This window comes from Corylus avellana, chromosome 10 (genome assembly GCF_965113065.1).
Source record: "Corylus avellana chromosome 10, dhCorAvel1.hap1.2, whole genome shotgun sequence".
NCBI lineage: Eukaryota > Viridiplantae > Streptophyta > Magnoliopsida > Fagales > Betulaceae > Corylus > Corylus avellana.
In genome coordinates, this window is record NC_142499.1 from 1,856,632 (window position 1) to 1,879,752 (window position 23,121).

The 23,121-nt window shown below is 35.8% G+C and overlaps 4 protein-coding genes across 5 annotated transcripts; 2 read left to right on the forward strand and 2 right to left on the reverse strand.

Moving 5' to 3' along the window:
* The first annotated feature begins 2,190 nt into the window (after positions 1–2,190).
* LOC132191865 (cell division protein FtsZ homolog 2-1, chloroplastic) lies at positions 2,191–7,848 on the forward strand. Of its 2 annotated transcripts, none has more exons than XM_059606980.2 (8): positions 2,191–2,369; positions 2,797–3,563; positions 4,153–4,452; positions 5,119–5,209; positions 6,363–6,487; positions 7,085–7,177; positions 7,266–7,331; positions 7,415–7,848. In XM_059606980.2, exons 2-8 carry the CDS (start codon positions 2,913–2,915, stop codon positions 7,544–7,546), a joined length of 1,458 nt encoding a protein of 485 aa, XP_059462963.1. In that variant the 5' UTR covers positions 2,191–2,369; positions 2,797–2,912; the 3' UTR covers positions 7,547–7,848. The 2 variants fall into 2 exon arrangements, with proteins under 2 accessions (XP_059462963.1, XP_059462964.1); XM_059606981.2 differs by having other exon boundaries at positions 2,191–2,348.
* An 892-nt stretch (positions 7,849–8,740) lies between these two features.
* On the reverse strand, positions 8,741–11,210 carry LOC132192344 (putative pentatricopeptide repeat-containing protein At5g52630). The gene has a single exon (XM_059607653.2). It carries the CDS (start codon positions 11,156–11,158, stop codon positions 9,092–9,094), a length of 2,067 nt encoding a protein of 688 aa, XP_059463636.2. The 5' UTR covers positions 11,159–11,210; the 3' UTR covers positions 8,741–9,091.
* A 3,016-nt stretch (positions 11,211–14,226) lies between these two features.
* LOC132162011 (uncharacterized) lies at positions 14,227–15,265 on the forward strand. The gene is made up of 2 exons (XM_059572254.2): positions 14,227–14,682; positions 14,971–15,265. Exons 1-2 carry the CDS (start codon positions 14,270–14,272, stop codon positions 14,999–15,001), a joined length of 444 nt encoding a protein of 147 aa, XP_059428237.2. The 5' UTR covers positions 14,227–14,269; the 3' UTR covers positions 15,002–15,265.
* A 1,456-nt stretch (positions 15,266–16,721) lies between these two features.
* On the reverse strand, positions 16,722–22,415 carry EMB1345 (Transducin/WD40 repeat-like superfamily protein). The gene is made up of 11 exons (XM_059607517.2): positions 21,994–22,415; positions 21,759–21,905; positions 21,449–21,667; positions 21,290–21,348; positions 20,851–20,916; positions 20,633–20,704; positions 19,764–19,826; positions 18,782–18,851; positions 17,841–17,924; positions 17,357–17,429; positions 16,722–17,123 (listed from the first exon to the last, which is right to left on the reverse strand). Exons 1-11 carry the CDS (start codon positions 22,192–22,194, stop codon positions 17,110–17,112), a joined length of 1,068 nt encoding a protein of 355 aa, XP_059463500.2. The 5' UTR covers positions 22,195–22,415; the 3' UTR covers positions 16,722–17,109.
* Positions 22,416–23,121: the final 706 nt, after the last annotated feature.

The following is a 23,121-nucleotide window of genomic DNA, read 5'->3' on the forward strand; positions in this document are numbered from 1 at the left end:
TAATAATAATAATAAAACCTACCCAAACCCAAATTAAGATAAGGTTATATAGGTATATATATAATCTCATAACTATGTCGTTTTGGCATCCCTACTTAACAGTTTATATCGGTTAAACGGTTAACCGATATGAAATTTTTAACCGAATTAATAAGCATACCGGTATAAAAAATTTAATGGATAGGATATCAGTATATAGGTTACAGTTAATATCGGTTCGGTTGAAACCAGTACACGGCCGGTAATCAGTAACCGATTAATCTGCCCACCCTTAGTTTCGACGTCCTTATAATTCTCTCTCTTTTTTTTTTTAACAATTGAAAAGTGTTGGTTATTAAAAATCACTAACCGACTAGGGCGGTTGCGGTTAGCGGTTTTAGGGGTAGGGAAAGACGGTTATAACCGATAACCACCTTTATATATATATATATATAAATCGGTTATCATTTTGCGGTTATAATCAGTTATCGGTTGGCGGATCAATTGAACACCCCTACCCTTAATTAAGTTTTAAAATCCCCTCCATTTAACATTTAGGGACAAATAATATGAAGGAGGAATAACATAACATAGATGAAAAAGGCTCCCACATGAAACCCAAAAGATGAATTGGAATGCGACAATTAATTCTCCAAATAAACGAATTAACATTGGAATCATGGTGTGGGATCATTGCCGCTAAAAGTACAACCAGACTTGTGATATTATAGCGAAGGCTTTGGCATACTTTATACGCAGTAGAGTTCAATTGTGATTTGAAGCTACAACAGATTTATTTGGAGGATGATGTGATCCAAATAGCGAATGTTGTGAATGCCGACAAGTGCAATTGGAGTAAATATCGACTGGTAGTGAAAAATACTTTAGGGGTATGAAATACATTACAAAGCTAACTGATTAGTCATTTTAAAAGGAGAAGCTAATTTTGTTAGACATGGATTAACTGAAATTGCTATCAAATAGTTGTATTGTGACGTCGTTCTATTATAGTAAAGTGTTATTTCTGTTAGGTGATCTTGGGCATCTCTCAACCCCAAAAGCTAGTTCAAGAAGTGAGGCTTTCCCTCACACTTGTAAATTGACCACCAGCTTCTTGCACTACCGATGTGGGATAACCGGATAACCTAACAATTTTTTTATGAATATGAATGAAGTACAAAATTTATCTTAAAAAAAAAATTAATATCTATAATTAACTATGGTTATTTAAAATTTAATAATATCTATCATTATCCATAAAGCAAAGATTAATAATTTAAAGGTCTAATTTAGTAGTGAATCTAAATATTTCATGAGTACGACTAAGAAGATTTTCGGTATAAAAATCAAAATTATGAATAAATAAGAAAATTGTTCATGTCTTGGATCTTGAATCTACCTATTACTATTTATTTGCTGCACATTTCATTTGGACAAGGTTTTGTTAAAAAAATAAATCAATAAAAAAATAAATAAAGGGTTGATGTATACCAACAAATCAGTCCAATAAAATAAAAGTAAAATGATAATATATTATATAGCATTTCTCAATTCAAAAATCATTATCCTAGGTTTTGTCATTTGTATAAAGTTATTTGTCCATTTTTTTTTTGAAAAATGCTAGCCATACAACCACTTTACATGTTGACATGACAATGCGATGTAGGGCTACTATATAAGCATAGCATTTTATGGTAGACAATTATCTCAAACTCATCTAATAGGTGACCGACCACTCCCTTAAATGTTAAAGGATGATGAATTATCTCACCAAATTTTGAGGGCAGTGTGACTACTTTCAAAACCATTAGAAGTGATCGTAATTATCTAAAATAATTATAGTCATCGAGCACGATACGATACGTTTATTTTTGGTGGCCACCACATCATATTGGGTAATGATATAGTTTACGCCCGACGTGCATCACTGTTGATGCACGCCAAGCATAACATTTTTTTAATTATTATTTTAAATTTTTTTTTGTAAAAAAAAAAGCCGGCGTAAACTGTATCATCACTCCATCATATTAGTTGGGGGCGGTGAAGGTAGTGTTTCCTAAAGAAAAAAAAGAAAGAAAGAAAAAATTGTATATTTGATTGACGCTGCCTGACATGGCAAGGCCAGACACTGCCACGTCATTTTTTTGTTTTCTTTTCCTTTTTGAGCTCATAAGTGTCCTTGGCACTCGATTTTCGTTGCTGGCCGAAATACGTTCATTATCAACGGAAAGAAGATAGAGACTAAACCCCCAATAGGAAAGCTAAGTAACCAAACAGTGACTAAAACCCCAATTAGACCTCATGGGCTCGGCACCCAAATTCTTGTAGGAGGTTTGCTCTCTCTGTTTCCATAGACTCAGCTGTCACAGGTCTCTTTCTCAACAACCCAGGTGCCGTTTTTGCTTTCTTGCTTCATTTCGATGCATTTTATTGATGATTTTTGGTGTTTATTCTCTTCTGAATTTCTTGTCCAAAAATGGTGCCTCATTTTAGTATTTTAGTCGCTCTAGATTGTATTCTCACGCAGAATTTGGTGATTGTTGCTGGGTTTGCTACTGGGATTCTCATTGATTCTGGGGAACTTATCTTATACTATGCTGTACTGTTCTAGGGGTTACAAACAAATTAGCATTTCTGGATTCTTGTGTTTAGTGACTAGTTTAGTGACTAATCTGGTGTATATGATGTGATTTCTGATTTTGTTTTTGTTTTAGCGCTTATTGGCTCACTCCCAATCACATATAGACTGTAATTTCCATAATGTGGTGCTCTAATTATTGCCGGGTACTGTTTTGATCGTCTGCTTTTTATTAACAGGTCTTGGAAGAAAAAAATTGTTATAAAATTTGGAAATTTAAGCCATTTGAGGTCTTGAAATTTCTTGACACAATATTAGCTTTCTTGTCTCTGAGATCGAGTTTTGCCATTACGTGATGACTACTTATATGAGTACGAGTTTGATGCCTTCTACTACTCGAAACCCAACCGGGGTGTTAACTGTGCTTGGGAGAAGAGTATCAATTGAGAATCACTTTGGTAGAGCCTGCGGTGTGAAATTGTCTGAGGAGAAGAATGGATTTTTGGGTGGTCGACAAAAGTCAACTTTTCCTCAGTTTAAGTGTTGTTCGAAATCCCAGAGTGTCAGTCCCTATCAGAGTAGGGATCCTTTTCTGAATCTACACCCTGAAGTTTCATTGCTTAGAGGGGATGGGAACAATTCCGTGAACAACCCAAGAAGAGATAATTCAGGTGGCACTGTCACAGAGAATTTAGTAGACACTTCTAGTCCAAATAATCACAATGAAGCTAAGATCAAAGTTATTGGTGTTGGAGGTGGTGGATCTAATGCAGTTAACCGCATGATAGAGAGTGCAATGAAGGGTGTGGAGTTCTGGATTGTCAATACCGATGTACAAGCCATGAAAATGTCGCCTGTATTTCCTGAGAACCGTTTGCAAATTGGTCAAGAGCTTACTAGGGGTCTTGGTGCTGGTGGGAACCCAGAGATTGGCATGAATGCTGCGAAAGAAAGCAAAGAATCAATAGAAGAGGCACTTTATGGATCAGACATGGTCTTTGTTACGGTGGGTTTAACTTCTCTTCAGCCATTATGACTTCTCAGTGGAAACTGTTTTATATTGTTGTATGATTGTTGATGTTTTCTGACTGAAGGCCACTTTTTATGTCTTGTATCTGCTCATTTCTTAACTGTCTTGGACTAACATTACAAATAAGAGGAAACATCTTATAAAATAAGAAAAAGCAGGTAAATATTCTGGTCACACGGTGAGTGGGCCATCTCAGTGTGGCTTGCCTTGAATAATCTCTGATAGAAAGTTCTTTATTTTCTCATCAATTATTGTTATGGGTGTGTGAAAATACTTATTTTCTGTTAGATAATTCCTTATTTTTGACACCCCTTCTCCTCCCTAGTGGCACTGATTTTTAGGATTTTGGCTATGTTCATATCTGTTCTCTAATGTTATAAACTTATTAGATGGTTGCTGTGTCCAAAAATAGGTATCTATGTCACACACAAAACTTGTGTCCCTATCCATGAATCATAGGATTTGTTTTGTTAAAAACTAAGATAACGTGTGCTAGCAGCTCTATGTGTTTGCGCAGTGTTCGTATCTTTTTCTTATCTAGGACTTTAAACTTGTATATGTGCAGGCTGGAATGGGCGGAGGAACTGGCACTGGTGGAGCTCCTGTAATTGCTGGGGTTGCAAAGTCAATGGGTATATTGACTGTTGGTATTGTCACGACCCCTTTCTCTTTTGAGGGACGAAGGAGGGCAGTTCAAGCCCAGGAAGGGACTGCAGCTTTAAGAGACAATGTTGACACGCTGATTGTCATTCCAAATGACAAGTTATTGACCGCAGTTACCCAGTCTACCCCAGTAACTGAAGCATTTAACCTTGCTGATGATATTCTTCGTCAAGGTGTTCGTGGTATCTCTGACATAATTACGGTATGCGACCTAAAGAACCTGTTATAAGAAACTTTATATTCTTTCCTTTCCGTGGTTAACACAATATAAATAGTTAAAATAGTAGTAGTAGATTAATCGATAAATACAAGGAAAAAAAAACAGAAGATCCTTGATATGTCATTGCCTTTCTTTGTATTCCTCTAGACCACAATATTGGTTGTTGATTCCTTAGAACTTTATTCATAATCATAGAGAATGGTGCAAAGACTGTTGGAAAGGTATGCTAGCATTCTCTTTGAAAGCATCTTAATTTGTGATAGCCTCTATGCTGAAATAATTACTTAGTTGCTTCTGTTACTGTTGGACAAAAAGCATTTCGCTAAAATCTATCACCATATTGCATTAGATAATGAGGTAAAATTGCAGCTTTATGTTACTGATATTATGATATACTCTATGAACCTTTTAGAACCTTTAGCTTTTGGATGCTGAAACTCCTTAATGTGCATAGATTTCTCTAAATATGTTTTGGAGGCCTCAATGTGAGTAATATTTTATGAGCATTGCATTGGTGAATGATATCTCTGATACATCTTTAATTTGTTTAGGTAATCAGCATTGATGACTATTGCTTTATAAATCTTTTACTGTTTTTGAGAGTTGTGATTCTGCACTCTAATTGGTGGCGAGTCACCTTGATTGCAGATACCAGGACTAGTAAATGTGGATTTTGCCGATGTGCGGGCTATAATGGCAAACGCAGGTTCTTCATTGATGGGAATAGGAACTGCAACTGGTAATTTGAAGCTAATTCTTACAAGAAAATTTAGGATTTTGATATCGTGTTAAAAAACTATAATCATGAGTTGGGAATAATGATATCCTAAACCAGATTTACTGTATTGATTCTCATAGAAGAAAAACTTGTTTGATTTAGTGCTTTCTATTTACTTTTATATTTTAAAATGTTCCTGTAAAGTAATGCAGATTGTATCAGGAATAGTTCTAAATATTTTTTTGGTCTAACTGTAATTTAAGATGAGAAGGTAACATGATATTTATTGTTGGTTATGATGGATATTGGGGCTTCGCTTACCTGACTCTTTCCTAACCAAAACCAAGAGGGGGGGGTGGGTTTTCCTGAAATTACTCACAGCCAATGCTCGAAAGTGGTCGGATTTTCACTGGAAACAAGAACTTAATCTGGTAGGGGCTTATCTTGCCTAGGATCAGTTTTTCTAATAATCATTGCAAACATGTAGCTAAAGTGAACTGTACTACAACCTTCCTATTGTCAGAAAAGTGACCGGGTGAATGATGGCTGCCCATGGAGTGGGCATTGTAATAATTGTTGATAAATGAAATAGAAGTTATCCCTTTCTAACTGTATGTCCTTTACATTACCCAGTTTCAACCCACCTTTGGATTGCATGCTGTAAGTGGTGGTTCGATACAACACCACTTATCTTTATTAAAGTTTGACAAAACTTGATGGGAGTGCTGCATGGATTAGTTAGTTTTCAAATTCAGTTTGTGCAGTTGTCAAAGTATGGAAGGAATATGTAATGCAACAGTGGGTTTGGCAAAAAGTATAGAAGTGCAGATCCTATGCTTTTAGGCCTTCAAAAAGTAATCAAGGTTGTTAAATAGCAGTCTTTGCACCGCTTACAGTTTGATTTTCAAAGCACTCATACATGTACACACTAAAGGTTTTAGAGAGAGTTTTTTCTTCTTTTATATTTTGGTACATGAGAATGTTATGTCTGAATAGAACTGGAAGGAAGCAGATTGTTCACATCCAAGCATATGTTGGTTTTGTAACGATGCTTAGCTTGTCATGCTATTTGCAGTTCATTTGACTGAGCTTCTTTTATTAGATTTTATGGTCTGTTCTCATCAAGTGTGTACATAAAACACTATAATTTTTTGTGGTGCTTGTTTCTGTGTAGGGAAGACCAGGGCAAGAGACGCTGCATTAAATGCCATACAATCACCTTTACTAGATATTGGTATTGAGAGGGCGACTGGAATTGTGTGGAATATAACTGGTGGAAGTGATTTGACCTTATATGAGGTACTTCTCTCTTGCTTTCTTTGGCATTTTATGAAAACAATCCCATGTGCATGAGATTTGATGTCATGTTGGTAAGAGTAACACCAAATATATTGCAGGCTAAAGTTCGCTTTGTCAATTCTTAGAATGAAGTGCTTTATGGATTGTAAGAATTGTTGTAAGGGTTGCGTTGCACCTCAGGCCACTTATTTAAGCAATTATTTCAACAACATTTCTTGATTTACTTGAAAAATGAGATGAATCAGATACTTATAACTTGTCTTCACATGTTATCATTGTGTTAAATTTTTGTAGACGTCTTGGTGTTGCTCTTGTGTCTTTTCTTTTTTGATTGTTAAACTTCACATTCAAAATTATAGATTAAGCAGACGCTGTTGTGAAGTATATATTACCCATTCAAATTTATATTTAATTTATTAATTTTAACCTGCTGGAGAGATGTTGCAATCTCATTCCTCAGAGCCAACTAGACAAAAAAATGTATAGTTGGAAGGAGATCATACTCACTAGGTCTCTCTTCATCACGGTCAAGCTCTATTATAGACAATGTGATAATCTCTCTCGCTCTCATCAATTTCCATGTGGGTATGGTCACAGGTAAATGCTGCAGCAGAGGTTATATATGACCTTGTGGACCCAACTGCCAATTTAATCTTTGGAGCAGTGATAGATCCGTCACTCAGTGGTCAAGTATGTTAGCTTAAACTAAGATAAGCAGGGAAAACTTCTATTCATCTGAATACATGATGGATTTTATATGTTTTGGTTCTTCATTCAGGTCAGTATAACTCTAATTGCTACTGGATTCAAACGCCAAGAAGAAAATGAAGGCAGGTCCCTCCAGGTATTGCTTCTCTCTCTTATCTCTGTCTCTTTCTTTCTCTTCTTTCTCATTACCAATTCTGCTGGGTTTTGGTCAATATGCAGGCTAGTCAGCTAGCACAAGGAGACATCACCCCTGGATTTAACCGGCGAGCTCCCTCTTTTGCTGATGGTGGTTCAGTGGAAATTCCAGACTTCCTAAAGAAGAAAGGGCGCTCCCGCTATCCAAGAGTCTAGGATTTCCCAAAAAATACTTCTCCCATTTCCTTCATATCTTCTTTTCCTTCCTTTTCTCTTCTTCCTTGTTAGGATATCAAAGTACACCTTTGGCTTTGTAGGTACTAGATCTCTCTATGCTCTTGTTAGTGGTTTCTAGCTCTGAGAAAATTAGTCCTTATTTTTTTGATTAATAGCTACGAGTAAGTTCTGGTTTGTTTTGTGCTTAAAGTTGAGAAGAATTTCTGTTAATAAATGGCTTGTACAGAGTTACACGGTTTAAAAGAGATAAACCAATGTAGAAGCATTAATGGTTGAATGAATGTTTTTGGTGTTATATGGTGTTCCTGGGAATCTTCTACCTCCCCCTTGTCGGATTTTGACATTGAGCTTTAATTTTTCCGATCGGTGGGCGTGCCAAAACCATGTATCTTCCTAAATAATTCTTCCAAATAACTGCAGTTCTCCCCTCAATCATCTCATTTGTACCGATTTTTATTTTCTTGCAGAAAATTTCCAGCGACATAATTTAAATTTCTACATGGTATCCGGGTTAATTGTGAGTTAAGCGTGTTGACTTGAGATTGACCCTTTTTATTAATCGGGTAGACTCAAATCTTATTACACTAAATCTCAATTTGCTAATTTTGCTTTGAGTTTGTGAATTGTGGCAACAATTGTCGACCCTAAACTTCATGATGAACTTTCTTAGTTTCGCGTTTTAACATAAGTAGTTTTTAGCTAGTTTTCTACAAAACGGCTCTATGCTAATTTTTTGGGCTTGGCCCAGTAATTAGTTTACGATCGTGTATCCACCTTGTCTATTAACTCTTATTGTGTTTTTAATGGACAGTTTTCTTTCAAATTATTAAATTGACATGTATTTTTAAAGCATGTAATTCTCACATGTATTTTTAAGAGTTCATATTAGTTTAATAGACTGAATTTGAAAAATATTCTCCAGTCCAATTTGAAAGAAAACTTTAGGCCTGTTTGGAATTACGTTAGAGTGCTAAAAAAATATTTTTAGTACTTAAAAGTCCTTACCAAACAAAAGTTGGCATATTTGGTAAAAAATTCAAATAGTACTTTTTTGACATTTTTACTCTAAAAAATAAAAAATTGGCAAAAATGCACTTTTGACAAAAGTTTTAAAATGAAGCTTTTACAAAAAAAACGTATTTCAACTTAAAAGCTCTGTTTCTCAAACGCAATTCCAAATATGCTCTTTATTGATTGTCAATAGCTATAAACATCCAAGTTTATCATATTGACATGATCGTGTTTCCAGCACCTGCAATATGGATTTAAGTTACTGGTGAGAAGAGAACGATCCAATCCAATCAGGAAATGGATATGGGGATATCGAGCCAGCCCAAACGGATGCGAGAAATTTGTATCTAATTATCAGAAAATTGAGTACTCTGGCTCACCACCTGTGAATGGGTTCTCCAGTTTAAATGGCAAACAATCAGTCAGAGAAGCTCTGCAGTTACCCAGAACTCCTAGGCCGTGAATACCACTCATGTATTCTGGGCATTGACTTGAAAAATTCTCAAGGAAACCTTACCAATAATCTCCACAGGAACATGACCCCTCTGCAAAATGGTGAAATCTGCTGTTATCCCTGAGAATAATCTTTCTCCCAACCACCTTGGAAATGTACTTAATTGCAGAATGGCAATCCAGACACACCCGTAAATTTTTCTTCACAATGATTGGCTTCCCAGCTGGAATGCTAAGGAGTGCAAATGCAATAGCTATCCTCTCACTGTGATGATGAAGAAGCTTCTCCTTCATACTATCATCCATATCAAATGGAATAGAATCTGTATAAGGAACATACCCAGCTTTTCTTATCTGATCAAAAAGACTGTCAAGCTTCTCATATATTTCTTTCTTTTGAGGGTGAGACCAGTCTTCAGCTCCAAAAATATGGGTTTTGTTTCCAGCATCAACCCAACTATAACCTGGCAATTTCTTGACATTGTCATCTCTCATCATCTTCCTTATATTCCTCACGCCTTCCCATTGCCTTTCTTTTGCAAGTATATTGGAAAGCAAAACATGTGCACCACTATTTTCAGGTTCAAGCTTCATCAGTTTCTCAGCTGCAAGTTTGCCCCTCTCCTTGTCACCATGGATCCTGCAAGCCCCGAGAAAAGAACACCATCCAAAAGCATTTGGCTCAATTGGCATGTTGTTGATAAATTCTTCAGCTTCCTTAAGCTTTCCAGCTCGGCCAAGTAAATCAATAACACAGGAATAATGTTCTTCTCTAGGCACTACACCATAAGTCTTCTCCATGGAATGGAAGTACTTTAACCCTTCCTCTGCTAGTCCAGCATGGCTACACGCTGTTAAAAGACTGACAAATGTTATTGCATCTGGTTTCACTTCTTTATGGATCATCCTATCAAAAGTTTCTATAGCACCTTTTCCTAAACCATGCTGCGCAAACACACTCACCAATGAATTCCATGCAATTTCAGCCGGGTCTCCAATCTCATCAAAGACCCTGATTGAGTCATCAAGCAAGCCACATTTCCCATACATGTCAACAAGAATTGAAGAAACATAAAGGTCGGTATCAAAATTAAATTTAACCACTTGGGCATGGAGTTGGGTTCCTTGTTCAAGTGCAGCCTGGTTAGTACAAGCCTTGATCAAGCTAGAGAAAGTGTACTCATTAGGTTCAACTCCCTGCCTCCGCAAGTCAGCAAAAACATATAATGCCTTCTCGATCTGATCCCTCTCAACATACCCGTCAATCAAAGAAGTACAAGACACAACATTTCTACCCTCAGATTCAGTATCAAACATATTTGAAGCACTTTCCATATCTCCTGATTTTGCATACATATCCGTGAGGGCATTCCCTACAGCAATATCTAATTCAAATCCCAACTTCACAACACTCGAATGTAGTGACTTCCCAAAGTTACAAGCCTTAAGTGCCCCACAAGCACTTAAAGTACTACAAAGAACATGTTGATCAATCACAAAACCATCATTGATCATCCTCTTATAAGCTAATAAAGCTCCCTCAAAATTACCATTCTTTGCATACCCATCAATCAAAGTGGTCCACGACACCTCATCCTTACATGGCATCTCCTCAAAAACTTTACAAGCCTCAATCATCGCCCTGCACTTCGAATACATATCCGCTAAATTACTACCCACAAACAATTCATAACCAAACCCACATTTTAAAGCAAGACAATGCATCTGCCTCCCAATCTCAATCCACCCAAGAGAAGCACAAGCTCGAACAACACTCGAAAATGCAAACTGGTTAGGGCTTTCCCCAGCATTTTGCATTTGACAAAATGTCTCCAACGCTTCTGGAAGCCTCAAGTTTTGAGAAAACCCAGTGATCATCGCTGTCCAAGAAACTATGTTTCTCTGAGGCATTGTGTCGAACAGTTTCAGAGCATGATCGAGGTATCCACATTTGGCGTACATATTGAGGAGATGGTTGGTGAGAAAGGTGCATAGTGGGTACCCGGCGCATATTAGCTGACCGTGGAGCTGCTTCCCTTTGTTCAACTGTCTGGTTTGTGCGTAGGTTTGAATAACTTGGGCTATGGTGGCAGAGTCCCAGAGCATGAGCCTGCTCGATGCTTTCATAAGGAGGGGTGTAAAAGCAAATTTTGGAAAATAATTTGAACAACTTATAAAAAATATGGGGTAATGTTGTCAATGTATTATGTTTGATTTTCTGGGTACCTAGATTGCAAAAAGCAAACGGCCCATACTTCCAACTTATTTTGGGCCCTAACTCTTAATCACACAACCCGCAACTACGTCCCGTAATTGACATGCACGACAGTCCACTTTATTGACAATTGGCACTTACTTCATAGTAGTATTTTTTTTTTCTTTTTGACAATTTCACTCACGTATTAATATCTAATAACTTATGATATACATTCACCTTTACGTCACATCAAAATATTTTTTTGAAACAAAAATATGGTATGAATTTCTCTTTCGTAATTTGGGTGATAGAAGACCACATGTATTTTACTGCTACCTATTATTTGTTTCCATATGCAGTCGGCGGCCCACTCATTTCCCAATCCGCCATATGTTTTGTGTTTGCTTTAGCTCTGTGGTTTCCTATTTGTGATTTTTGTATCCTTCCTTTTTCATTACGTCACATCCACATCGTGGTTTGATGTTTACTAAACACAGCCTGACACTAACCCTAACCCCTTTTGAACTTTTAAAAGAAATTACGATATAAAAGAAATTATTTAATTATTTAGTGACCGATATAATAAGTATTATTTAAATTATGACGTTAATTTGAAAGAAATTTATAATAATAATTGTAGGACCCGAACATTGTCATTAAGCAAGATTGAAATTAAGGAATCTTTGTACCAACGAGTCTTATCAAAATTTGTCAAACTTTTTCTATGAATTAGAAAAAATAATAATAAAAAGTGAAAAGACAAAAATACTAAAAGAAAATTTATCAATTAAAGGCAAATAAGGCGGTGGAACATGATATTTTTAGCTTCATGGGTAGGCCCATGGGCTGCGAAGGAAGACATGCCCACGTGACCACCGTGCTCATGTGACATTTGGATTTGATTGTTAACGTATTTTAGAAAGAGTTCGAAAAATTTGTTTACGATGTGATATAAAGTAGAAATAAATTTTTGTATTTTTATGAGTGCCGTATATTTGTTTGTTAGAATGTGTGATTGGGAGCCATTTACGTAGTTATGCAACTAGCTATATAGTATATTCTCATATATAGTATATTCTCATTTATGTATAGACAATTTTTTTTCTAGGGTCGAAAAAAATTGTTCTAATTTTATGGAAAAAAATATATATTTTACTCCTTAACTATCTACCCATTTGCACTTTTAACCCAAATGTTTAAAAAGTGACACTTTATCCCCTCTCAAACTTTCAAATTGTTGCAATTCGAACATAAACGCAAAAAAATTTAAAAATTAAGGGGTGGCCGACCACCCCTTAATTTTTAATTTTTAATTTTTTTAAAAAAAATTTTAAACTTGGGATGGGGGCATTTTGGGAAAAAAAAAAAAATCAGAATGGTCAAATTACAACAATTTGAAAGTTTGAGGGGGGTAAAGTGTCACTTTGTAAACAATGGGGTTAAAAGTGCAAATTGATGGATAGTTCAAGGAGGTAAAATGTATTTTCTCCTAATTTTATTTATTAGATTGAGATATGCTTTCAAAGCATGTGACTTTCACAAACGCATTTTTGAAAATGTGTATGAGAATTAGTTGCTTTAATTCATGTGACCATTTTATAGCTAAATTATATATATATATATATATATATATATATATATATCAAACTAATTTGAAAGAAAACACAAACAAACAAAAATTAAGAAAACATTGCTAGAGAGAAAAAGCTTGACATATAGTTCATATTCTCATTAGGTCTAAGACTGATGTTATATATTATATTTTTATCATATAATTATCTCATAATGTTGATATAGCGATTCTAACCAATCTTTGATTTTTCTTTTTTTAACAATAATTGATCTAAAGATTAATTGAGACTGCTAAATTAACAATATAAGATAATTATGAAAATAAAATTATAATTTATAGCCTTACTCTATGTCTAATTATTTTCCACGTAGACTGTTTGCTTACCAACCTTTTCAGCTTAATTAAGGTATGAATTTGTCTCATCCGTTTTATTCTTTTATTAATTGTCGTGTCACTCCTTTCTTTTCCTTCTATTTTGGCTGAATTGTTTGTCATCTAATTTGTTACGAACCCTAGGACCAAAATTTGCTAAGCAAAAAAAAAAGGGACAAAATTATGACAAGAAGAAGAGTACTGTTAATGTGTCATGCATGTTATAGATAACCCTTTATATATATATATATATATATATATATATATATATAGTCGTGATATAGACAAAGATATTCATCCAAAAATAACTAAAAACACAGAAATTTTTAGGGATCTTTTCGGGTTTCTGGTATGAAATAGAAGATCTAATAAAGAAAAAATACGAGAGAAAATTTTAAAAAATTTAGATAAAGCGGCCCATTTTAGCAAGTTGTGAGCGTGAAAATTTACACTTAATTTGTGTGAACCTTAATGAGTGAGCAACTAATGAGGGAGAGAGAGAGAGAGGGGGATTAGGGCCAAAGAAAAAGAGTGTATATTGAAACAAGTAGCACCAAAAATAAAGTGTGGTAGATGAGGTGTACATAGAAAGAAAATATCTCAATGAACATCCCAAAAAAGTCTTCATCATCTCATTAAATAAAAATAGGGTTGAATATTATTTTATTTTAGGTTCAATAGTACTATCCTTCCCCAAATCGAATCCTGCAACCCCATTGGCCAATGCCCAAAAATCACAACATTCTGCCCTAAAATCCACATCAACCTTACAACCCTCCAAAAATCCCTCCAAGGAATCCTCCCTAATTAATCCCATTAGAGCCTCTCTTTTTCCCCCCCTTTCAATTTCTGCATTTATCCAACTCCAACTAAACCACACAAATTGGCACCCACTCTCCCACAAGACACGTACCCTTTTCACTTACCATACAAAAGGCAACCACTTGTGGATGACGTGTAAACTAACTCCCCACCCATTCTCTTTGCTTCTTTCTTTCCCACACATAAAGCCAACCCCCCCATGTAAATCAAACACAACGCGAGCAATCCAGATCAGAAGAAGAAGAAGAAGAAGAAGCATTATTTCTCATACTGCATGAAAGAAAAACGCACCAGAATGGATAATCACGAGGACTCAGCTGCATGCAGTCGCAAGAAAACCCATAAGACTGATCAACAAGAGGATACACAAAGGTTGTCTTCGAAAACCCATCAGCGAGAAAAGTACGAGGAAACAGCATTGCCAGCAGACGAGGTATTACCAGCTGTTGCCGCCTCAGAGGCCGTGCCGGAGGACGGCGGACGTGAGAGGCTGAAGAAACATAGGGTTGAGGTGGCGGGTCGGGTTTGGATTCCGGATATATGGGGCCAGGAAGATCTGTTGAAAGATTGGATAGACTGCTCTGCGTTTGATGCTTCGTTAGTCCCCACCGGAATCATGTCGGCACGTGAAGCTTTGGCTGAAGAGGGAAGAAGAGCAAACTCTAGCGGATTAAGAATAGAAAACAGGTGTTGAATTTTTTTTTTTCATTTTCTAAGATCTCTCTTTCATTGTTTTCTCAATCACCATATTAATGCACGTACGTACTTTAATCCTTAGTTCTTGATACCCAAATGAATATATATATGCAATGATAGATGATTTTCTTTGTTGTTCTATCTCGACTCTAATATCATATTAAATCAAATCACGTAATATTTTATCTTTGATTAGCACATTAAATATTGCTAGGAATAATGTTTTTGTATGGACAAATTCTGGATGAGTCATTGATGTTTGCTCTGAAATTTGCTCAGTGAGGATGAGGAGCGGCAAGTGAACATATAGAATAATTTAAGGCAGAGTCAGAAAGCAGGGGCAGGATATTGAATATTATATTTATATATATAAACTTTTGAACTTTTATTTTTTGGGTTTGATGAATATTATCATATGGGGATTTTGAGAAGTAGCAGTGGTGCAATGGATCCGCCCATCCGGAGAGTAGGTATGAGGCGGCGGTGGTGGGGTGGTGAGGGTCCAAGCTATTGAAAAGTAGTTGGTGAAAGTTGTGGATGTGATTAGAAATTTAGAACAACCAGGATGAGCAACGTCTTTATCACTCAAAAGGAAAGAAAAAATATGCTGTATGCGACTGAGAATAATCTTATTCAAAGGAGTAAATTAATGCCCGAGTTGACTCAGATATTTATGTTTGTCTAGTGATTTCAAAACGTATTGTTTGAAAAAAATAGTAACTTTTAAAAGTAGTGTTAAGTGTTTAGTTAATTCAAAAAAAAAAGAAAAAAAGTGTTAATTGTTTAGTAAAATTACAGTTTGATGCTTTAAAATCTATAGTTTTAAAAACACATGAAATTTTGTCAATGTTTCCAAACCTTTATATATATATATATATATATATATAAGTGTACTACTAAATAGAACACTTTTCACGATTTTGTTTTTTAAAAAAATGTTTTTGACTTGCGAAATTTGAGGCCTAACACACTCTTAATTAAGGATAGTACTTTCATACCCTTGATAAAATCACATAACATCCTTTAAAATTAATTTGGTTTTAAAAACATGGTACTTTGCCTACTCTAACGTGTCCAATTTTTTTTTTTTTTTTTTTTAACAAGGACAAATCAAAGAGTTAGTTCGGACTGCAACCATGCAACGTCAACATTGTAGAATAGTTATAAAATCAAAATATGATTTCTAGCATTATTATTATTATTATTTAAAGCACTCTAAAATGGAACACTTTTTACTATTTTGTTTAAAAAGAATGTGTTTTTTACCTGTAAAATCGCGAAAGCAAATACACTCTTAGTTAAAGATAATATTTTCATACCCAAATCAAAGTAATGCTAATACATTACCCCTTATTTCCCCCCAAAGCCAATGTGACGTAGCCCCTCATAGCATTTGGTGTATAGAATTTTTTTTTTTAATTCGAAAGACTATGCCACATAAGCTTTAGGAGGATGAAAAAAAAAAAATTTGAGGGTGACAAATAGAATCACTCCTCAAACCCACCAACCAAGATTTCACTCTAAAGCAACAATTATGCTATTTATTTTGTTTATTGATTCACTAATGAGGCCTAACTCCACTTGATAGAATCAGATTTCGTACTTGAAAGTTGAACCCATACCTCTTGGATGGTACTTGGTTCAAAGTTATAGAGTGAGAGGAGAGATATACAGCTTTGTTGTGGACAACAATTTCCTCCATACTACTTCAATAGGTGATAAATTTCATCTCTCACATATTTCTTTTAATATTTTTGGAAGTCATTTATTGTCATTCTACTAGACTAAAAATCTAAACATTAATTTGCAAAAAACCCAAAGGTGTTAAATGACACTTGTCACTTATTAAAATAAGTTGGAGAAAATTTGTGTCCGTTGTTTATTGAACCATTCTTTTTTTTTTTTTTTTTTTTCTCAAAACAAAAAATTAACAAACTTAATCACAAAATAGTCAACAATATTTTCATCTTAATGTCACATCAAAACATTTTTTTTTTTTAAAAAAGTACCCTCCAAAAAAATGGATCCAATAAACTCAAAGCCATAATCAATCTTATAGCCAACTTATAGTTCAAACGGTCAATAATTCTGCTTGACAGTAATTACAGCCATATTTCCCTTATAAAGGAGCTTCTTTTATTAAGCATAATGCCCTTCTTTTATCCCCCCAATAGGATAAACTCCCTCCCTACACATGCGACCGGAGCTTGAAGCCTTGCCTTCACCCAGTACTGAGGGGGCCAACACCTTTTGGGCCGAATGCCATTGGCTGAATTAACTATCTTGATTTTCCACAAAGCTGCACTAATGTTGATTTTGTCTATATGAAACAAAAAATAACAAAATAGGAAACCGTAGCCGTTTCGACATACTGAAGCTAGCTCCATATCTTTAAGGTATCATCATCACTTGCAGAAGCTAGTAGCCATTTCCTGACAATTGAAACAATTAAGAAAAATGTTACTACACCGAAAGATGACTTGAAATATTGAGTAATGCTACTCTTTACACCTGCTAACGTGACGTATTTTAAGTGACTAACATGAGAAACCACTTAAAATATGGTTAAATCAGCCAGTGTAAAATGGTTGTAAAGAATAACATTACTCTTAAATATATTCATGGTAAACTGACAAATAGAACAAGCTCAAGAATACATGCTGACCTGTACATAGTGAAGCCAGCTCCCATATCTTTATTGTACCATCATCACTCGCAGAAGCTAATAGCCGTTTCTCCTGATCAATAACAATAATGTAAAGGAAAATCTTATCACAGATAAATGAGACTTCAAACATAGCCACAGTTAATAGTGGAATACAATTCCACCATGTTTGAAAGATTTTGTGTCAATGTGAATGGGATTGCACCCGATTTTTTTTAGACTCTACTAAGAATATGTTAGGGATTGTGTTAAGAAATTTAAAAAGTGCTTTTAGTATTTACAAAGATGTGTCAAGCAAAAATGGTTCCGTTTGGTAAAAGACTTAAAAAAGCACTCCGACTTTTTAACTCTAAAAAGGTTTAAGTGTTTTGGAAGAAGCTTGAAAATGAGGCTTTTTCTAAAAGCTCTTTCAAGCCTTTTTTTTTTTAATAGACAAAAGCTCTATTTTCCAACGCAATCTCAAATACACTCTAAAAAATCTTACCCCAGGGCTCCATTGCACTGAATTTACATCCATTTCATGGGCCTTCTCCTTCTTCAGCAGCAATTTATACAAAGGTCCATCAACCTGAGATAAAAACGCACAATGGAGTAGATCAACATAATTGGTAATTTCCAAACTCCATAAGAAAGCCAAGTAATCTAGAATTTCCAAGGATCTGAAGGGTCCTTCACGTTTATATAAACAATCGGCTAAATTGATTTTCTTAGAGACTTGGGTTATTAACCCCTTATCAACTTCACAAAGGTCAAAGGTAAATTCACTCTTATGTCTTAAAAGACCTATGAGAGGCGTATGTACAGAAGTTAGTTAGTGCAAGTAGATAAAAATGAGGACAAGAATATGAAATCAAATTGTTAAATTCAAGAAATTAATTAGATTTTTATCGCTCCAACTGACAACATGCCTTCAAACCAGATAAACTGACAAAGCAAGCGCCCTATTGCCTATCTCCGAAAAGGACTTCTACTTTCATGGTTGGAAATTAATTTAAATAAGCTTATTACTTGCAGGCAGAGTATCATTTTCTAATAATTCTTACTATAATTTCTACTATTGATTTGAAAACCACATTATCTGTATATGCTCTGGATAATGTCCCAATGGGATTTGTACAAGGATGGATCCGCCATGGAATTATAAAGAGTTTCTCAGGATACTAACATATATACCTAATACCCCTATCAATTAGGAGCAGGAAATAAACGTTAATATCACATAACCTAGAGGAAATTCTCCCTTTATCAAATATTTCGTCCTCAGTACACATTTGAGGCTAAGATGCATCGGGACAGTGGAGATCAATGCCCATTAACCATATCCCTTTCAGATAAAATGATGACAATGGAGCATTGTCATTGCCTCACTTGCGATGTCAATAAATAATAGCAATGAATGGAAAGGTGAAGGGATTTATTGAATACCAAACCGTCTTTGTTCTCCACAAAAAATCGTATGCCATCATCAGCTGCTCCACTGGCAATAATACCCTCACTGTCACATTCACATATCAAATATAATTAATTTATGATGGGACAATTTATTTGGGAAAAAAGAGAGAGAGAGAGAGAGAGAGAGAGAGAGGAACATAATGGAACAACTAAGTTATACAATGAAATAATACCAACTCCCTCACATAGGAAAAATATAATTTTATCAAGTTTGCTCCTTTTTTTCCCCTCTCTGAGCAATTGAACCAAAATCACTCAAACCCAACTCAATTGAATCCCTGAATTGTATATATATATATATATTTGTCTATGTTACATATTTTGGTTGAATGTAATTAGACCAAACGGGCTAAGCCTTTAATGTGTGTTCAATATGAAAGAAAGTTGGCTAAAACTAACTTGAATATTACATAGTATCCAATCTTTAATATATTTATTAATCTCTAGATGCCAAACAATTGTAATGTGGGTATATTATGACAACGATAATGATGATGATGATACGTTCATAATATTTTCTCTCAAGTCAAGATACCCTTCAGTACAAGAATCAAGTTTTTCAGACCGAGCATATGACTAACACTCAGGTGCCTTAACATTTGAGCTTTAACAAGAATCATATCGTATAACTACTACTCAATCGTATTAAGGATACAAGTAAAGTCAAAAACCTTAGTCTATCCGTTTTTTTTTTTTTTTTTTTCCTTTTTTCTTTTTTCAGCAAGTTAGGGGTGCAGGGTGTAAGCACAAGCCATGTGCAGTCATACCCACACTTTCTGTCATAGCAGAGCACAGAGACTATTTACTATTCACTATTTCTGTTAACCTTGCTAATTTAAAGTTGAAAATGGCGGGTGGAATGGATTTAAATCCAAGAAAAAAGTACTGAAATTGAACCCCATGTAGAACTCAAACGAGACAAATATTTACTGTAATTAGTTTTACTGTCACTTACCTTGACCAATGAACTGAGAAAATGGTTCGATCATGATAACCTGAGAGAGTACAGAGATGTCTCCTGAAAACACAAAAGAGGAACCTTGTTTAATGTGTGGATATGAGAAATCAGAAATCAAAAGACTCAGCCAACCACCTCACCAATCTGTCAAATAATTACAGGATGAACAAACTAACTTCAATTATGAAAACCAAGTTGCATAATTTTTGTTCAAGTCCTTTACAAGTATTGCTTTTCCCACTCTTGAAAATATATGATAGAAAGTTTAAACTTGAAAGCAATATATTCAGCAAAACAATACTTTCCTCCATACGAGTAGTGATGGTGGAAAGGGTGACCACGTGTGTGTGTGTGGTGGTGGGGGTGTTGGTTTTGCTCATGCTCATCTCTTATGGTGTGCGTACAGTGCAGAACATTCATATCGAAGCGGAAAAGGATTACAAAGAGGCATTGAAAAAGAATGTAAAGGAAGAAGAAAGAGAGAAGAAAATGAATCCAGACACAAGTAGACAAAAAATTAACAATAAAAACAAGGTGGAAAGAGAGAGGAGGAGGAAGTGATGGGGATTCAAACTCATGTGCCATGTGAACTGGCTAAAGAAACTCGGCCATACACATGCTTTCTAGTCCCTACTTTGTTGCTCAGTACTAACAGCACTTCCATGAAATATATCTTGTATTTTAGAATAGTAGGCGTTTAAGTCTCCCACGAGGAATTGGACACACACACACACATCTATGGTAACCTTCCATTTATACAATATCTCAAAACAGTATCTTAGAAGTTACCACATGTGAAACACAAAAGGTACATTCTGGCACCAAAAACAAAACAGCAAATACACATAAGGGAGCATATTCCTCACCAAGGAGCATGGCCATCACCAGAATGCATATTCATGTTGTTTGTTTCCCATATCTTTAGGGTAAGATCATCACTGCAAAATCAGTCAAGTACCATTTTAGTTCTCCTCGCCAGTAACATTTACCGAAATAGTTTCTTAACAATGCGATCAGCAGAGTTGGACAGGAGAAAGAACATCCCAGCTAGTGAGCATGAAAATGAGAGTTCACCTTCACCTACCTACATGAGACCATTTTGTCTCCACTAGCATTGAAAGAGAGTGCCCAAATGGTCGATGAGTGACCGCTGACAAGAAAACCAACCTAGATGAATTAGACTAAATCAACACATCGTTAATAAAATTGTTAAGAGTCCTATATAAATCCGTGCACACAATATCTATCAAGTCCAAACACATTACGAGCGCATTTGGCCCTATGATTTTGCAGGCCAAACACACGTTTTTAAACAAAATCGCGGAAAATATCCTGTTTGGCAGTGTGTTTTAAAAAAATGCACAATTTTAGAGATAGTTTAAGGCACTGGTTTTTCAATCTGTAGATTTTACCAAACACTTAACAAGATTTTTAAAAGTCACATTTTCATTAACTGCCTTTTGAAATCACTAAATCAAATGGACAGTGAGTTACAACGAGGTTAAGGATTCAAGGTCGCATACTTGTTAGGTTCACCTAAAGTCTGAACGCACCGCCAATCATCATCGTCATCCGCCCAAACCTGTGAGCAACATTGCTTCGCATCATAACTCCTCCTATCCAACCTCATTCGACTTGGAAACAAAACAATCAACATTGTAATCAAACATCTTGCTAGATACCTTAATCGTATTATCGTAACTACACGAAAACAAAACATCCATAGTCGGATGCCACTGAACCATCTTAACATCCTGAGTATGTCCCTGCAACACCGAAACACACTCAAACTCGTTCGCAGGCTCCGCTTCCCAAATCCATACCGATTTGTCTCGGCCACACGTTGCGAGCAGCGTCCCCCCCGCATTCCACGACACGCTTTTCACTTCATTTTCATGACCCTTATACCAAATTAAACACCAAATATTTACTAAAAATTATCAGGAAGATTAACATTAACGGATAATAGTGAAATAATGAAGAATTAATTACCTCTAAAGTGGCAACGCATTCGAAATCGCCACCAACGTTCTCCCAAATTGAAGTGGTGGCATCGAAGCTACCGGTGGCCAGTAGTTTCCCATCGGGGGACCAAGCGCAAGATCGGACGGTCCTGGTGTGCGTGTCTTCCAGAACCGCCTGAATAATCACACATGCGATCGTTATCAAAATTTCTCAAACCAATAAAGCGAAAAATTGAGAGCAAATAGATATAGAGCGAGCGAACCTTGCAGGTCCAAGAGGCAGACGAGGGGGAAGGCGCGTGCTCCCAGACGCGGACGGTCTTGTCGCCACTACATGAGGCGAAAACGAGCGGAACACCAGCAGAGCCGGTGGCTGGGTTCCACGCCAGGCTCCACACCCTGTCGCTGTGGCCTTCGAGCCTATCGAGCAGTTTCAGCTCGCACGCTCCTTCGGACAACTCCATCGAAGGACTTGCTTTCGTGCGCAGGTGAGTCAACGAGCTCGGGTTCGATACGCGCGGAGACGCGTCGGGAGTGAGGGGTTTGAGTACCGGTGGAGGAGCGTTGTGTCGTCGTGCTACTGAGTTTTACGCGTGTATGAAAAGAGGGTCGACGTCGTTTTGGGTTACCAAATTCCAGAAAGCCGCCGCTGTCCTTTTTCACTCCTAAAAACCGACCGCGTTTCAGTCCTCTACGGAAAATGAAGTGGTTCAAAATATTTTTCAGGGTTAATTTTTTTTTTTTTTTTTTTTTTTTTCATGTGCTTTGCGTTTTTATTAAATTGTTTCTTTCTTTTTTTTTTTTTTTTTTTAAAAAAAATGTCATAAATAGTCTTTATGCTTTCGCATGTTATCTTTTACTCTTTCCGGTAAAAAAAATTAGCACAAATATGTTTGGGTGTATGATTTTTTATTTTTTATTTTTTGTATTTTTTCAACTCAACTTAAAATTGTGAATATTGAGAAAAAAAATAGTTGAGGTTATGTTTTGATAGTTTAAAGAATAAAAAAATATAATTGTAAAAACATATAATTACAAAAATTAAAAATAATAATAATAATAAAAAAACAAATTTTAGGGTGGTTTTGAACCATTTCAATTCCAAAATTGATGGGGGTAGCCGAGCCACTCCCAACAACAATTTTATGAGTGGTTCGGCTACCCCTAAAAAATCACTTGGGGTGATTGAGCCACCCTCAGGAAGTGGATCGTCCACCCTTGTAATTGGTGGGAGTGGTTGAGCCACCATCAGTCGTTACTTTGTGATCTACCCCCAAGTTAGACAAAGGTGACCCGGTCATATTAGAAAGTTAGGTTGAGAAAAATTGAGTGAAGTTAAAATTTTTTGAATTGAATCAAGAGTTAGTAGTGTCAAATCAATTAAAAAAAAA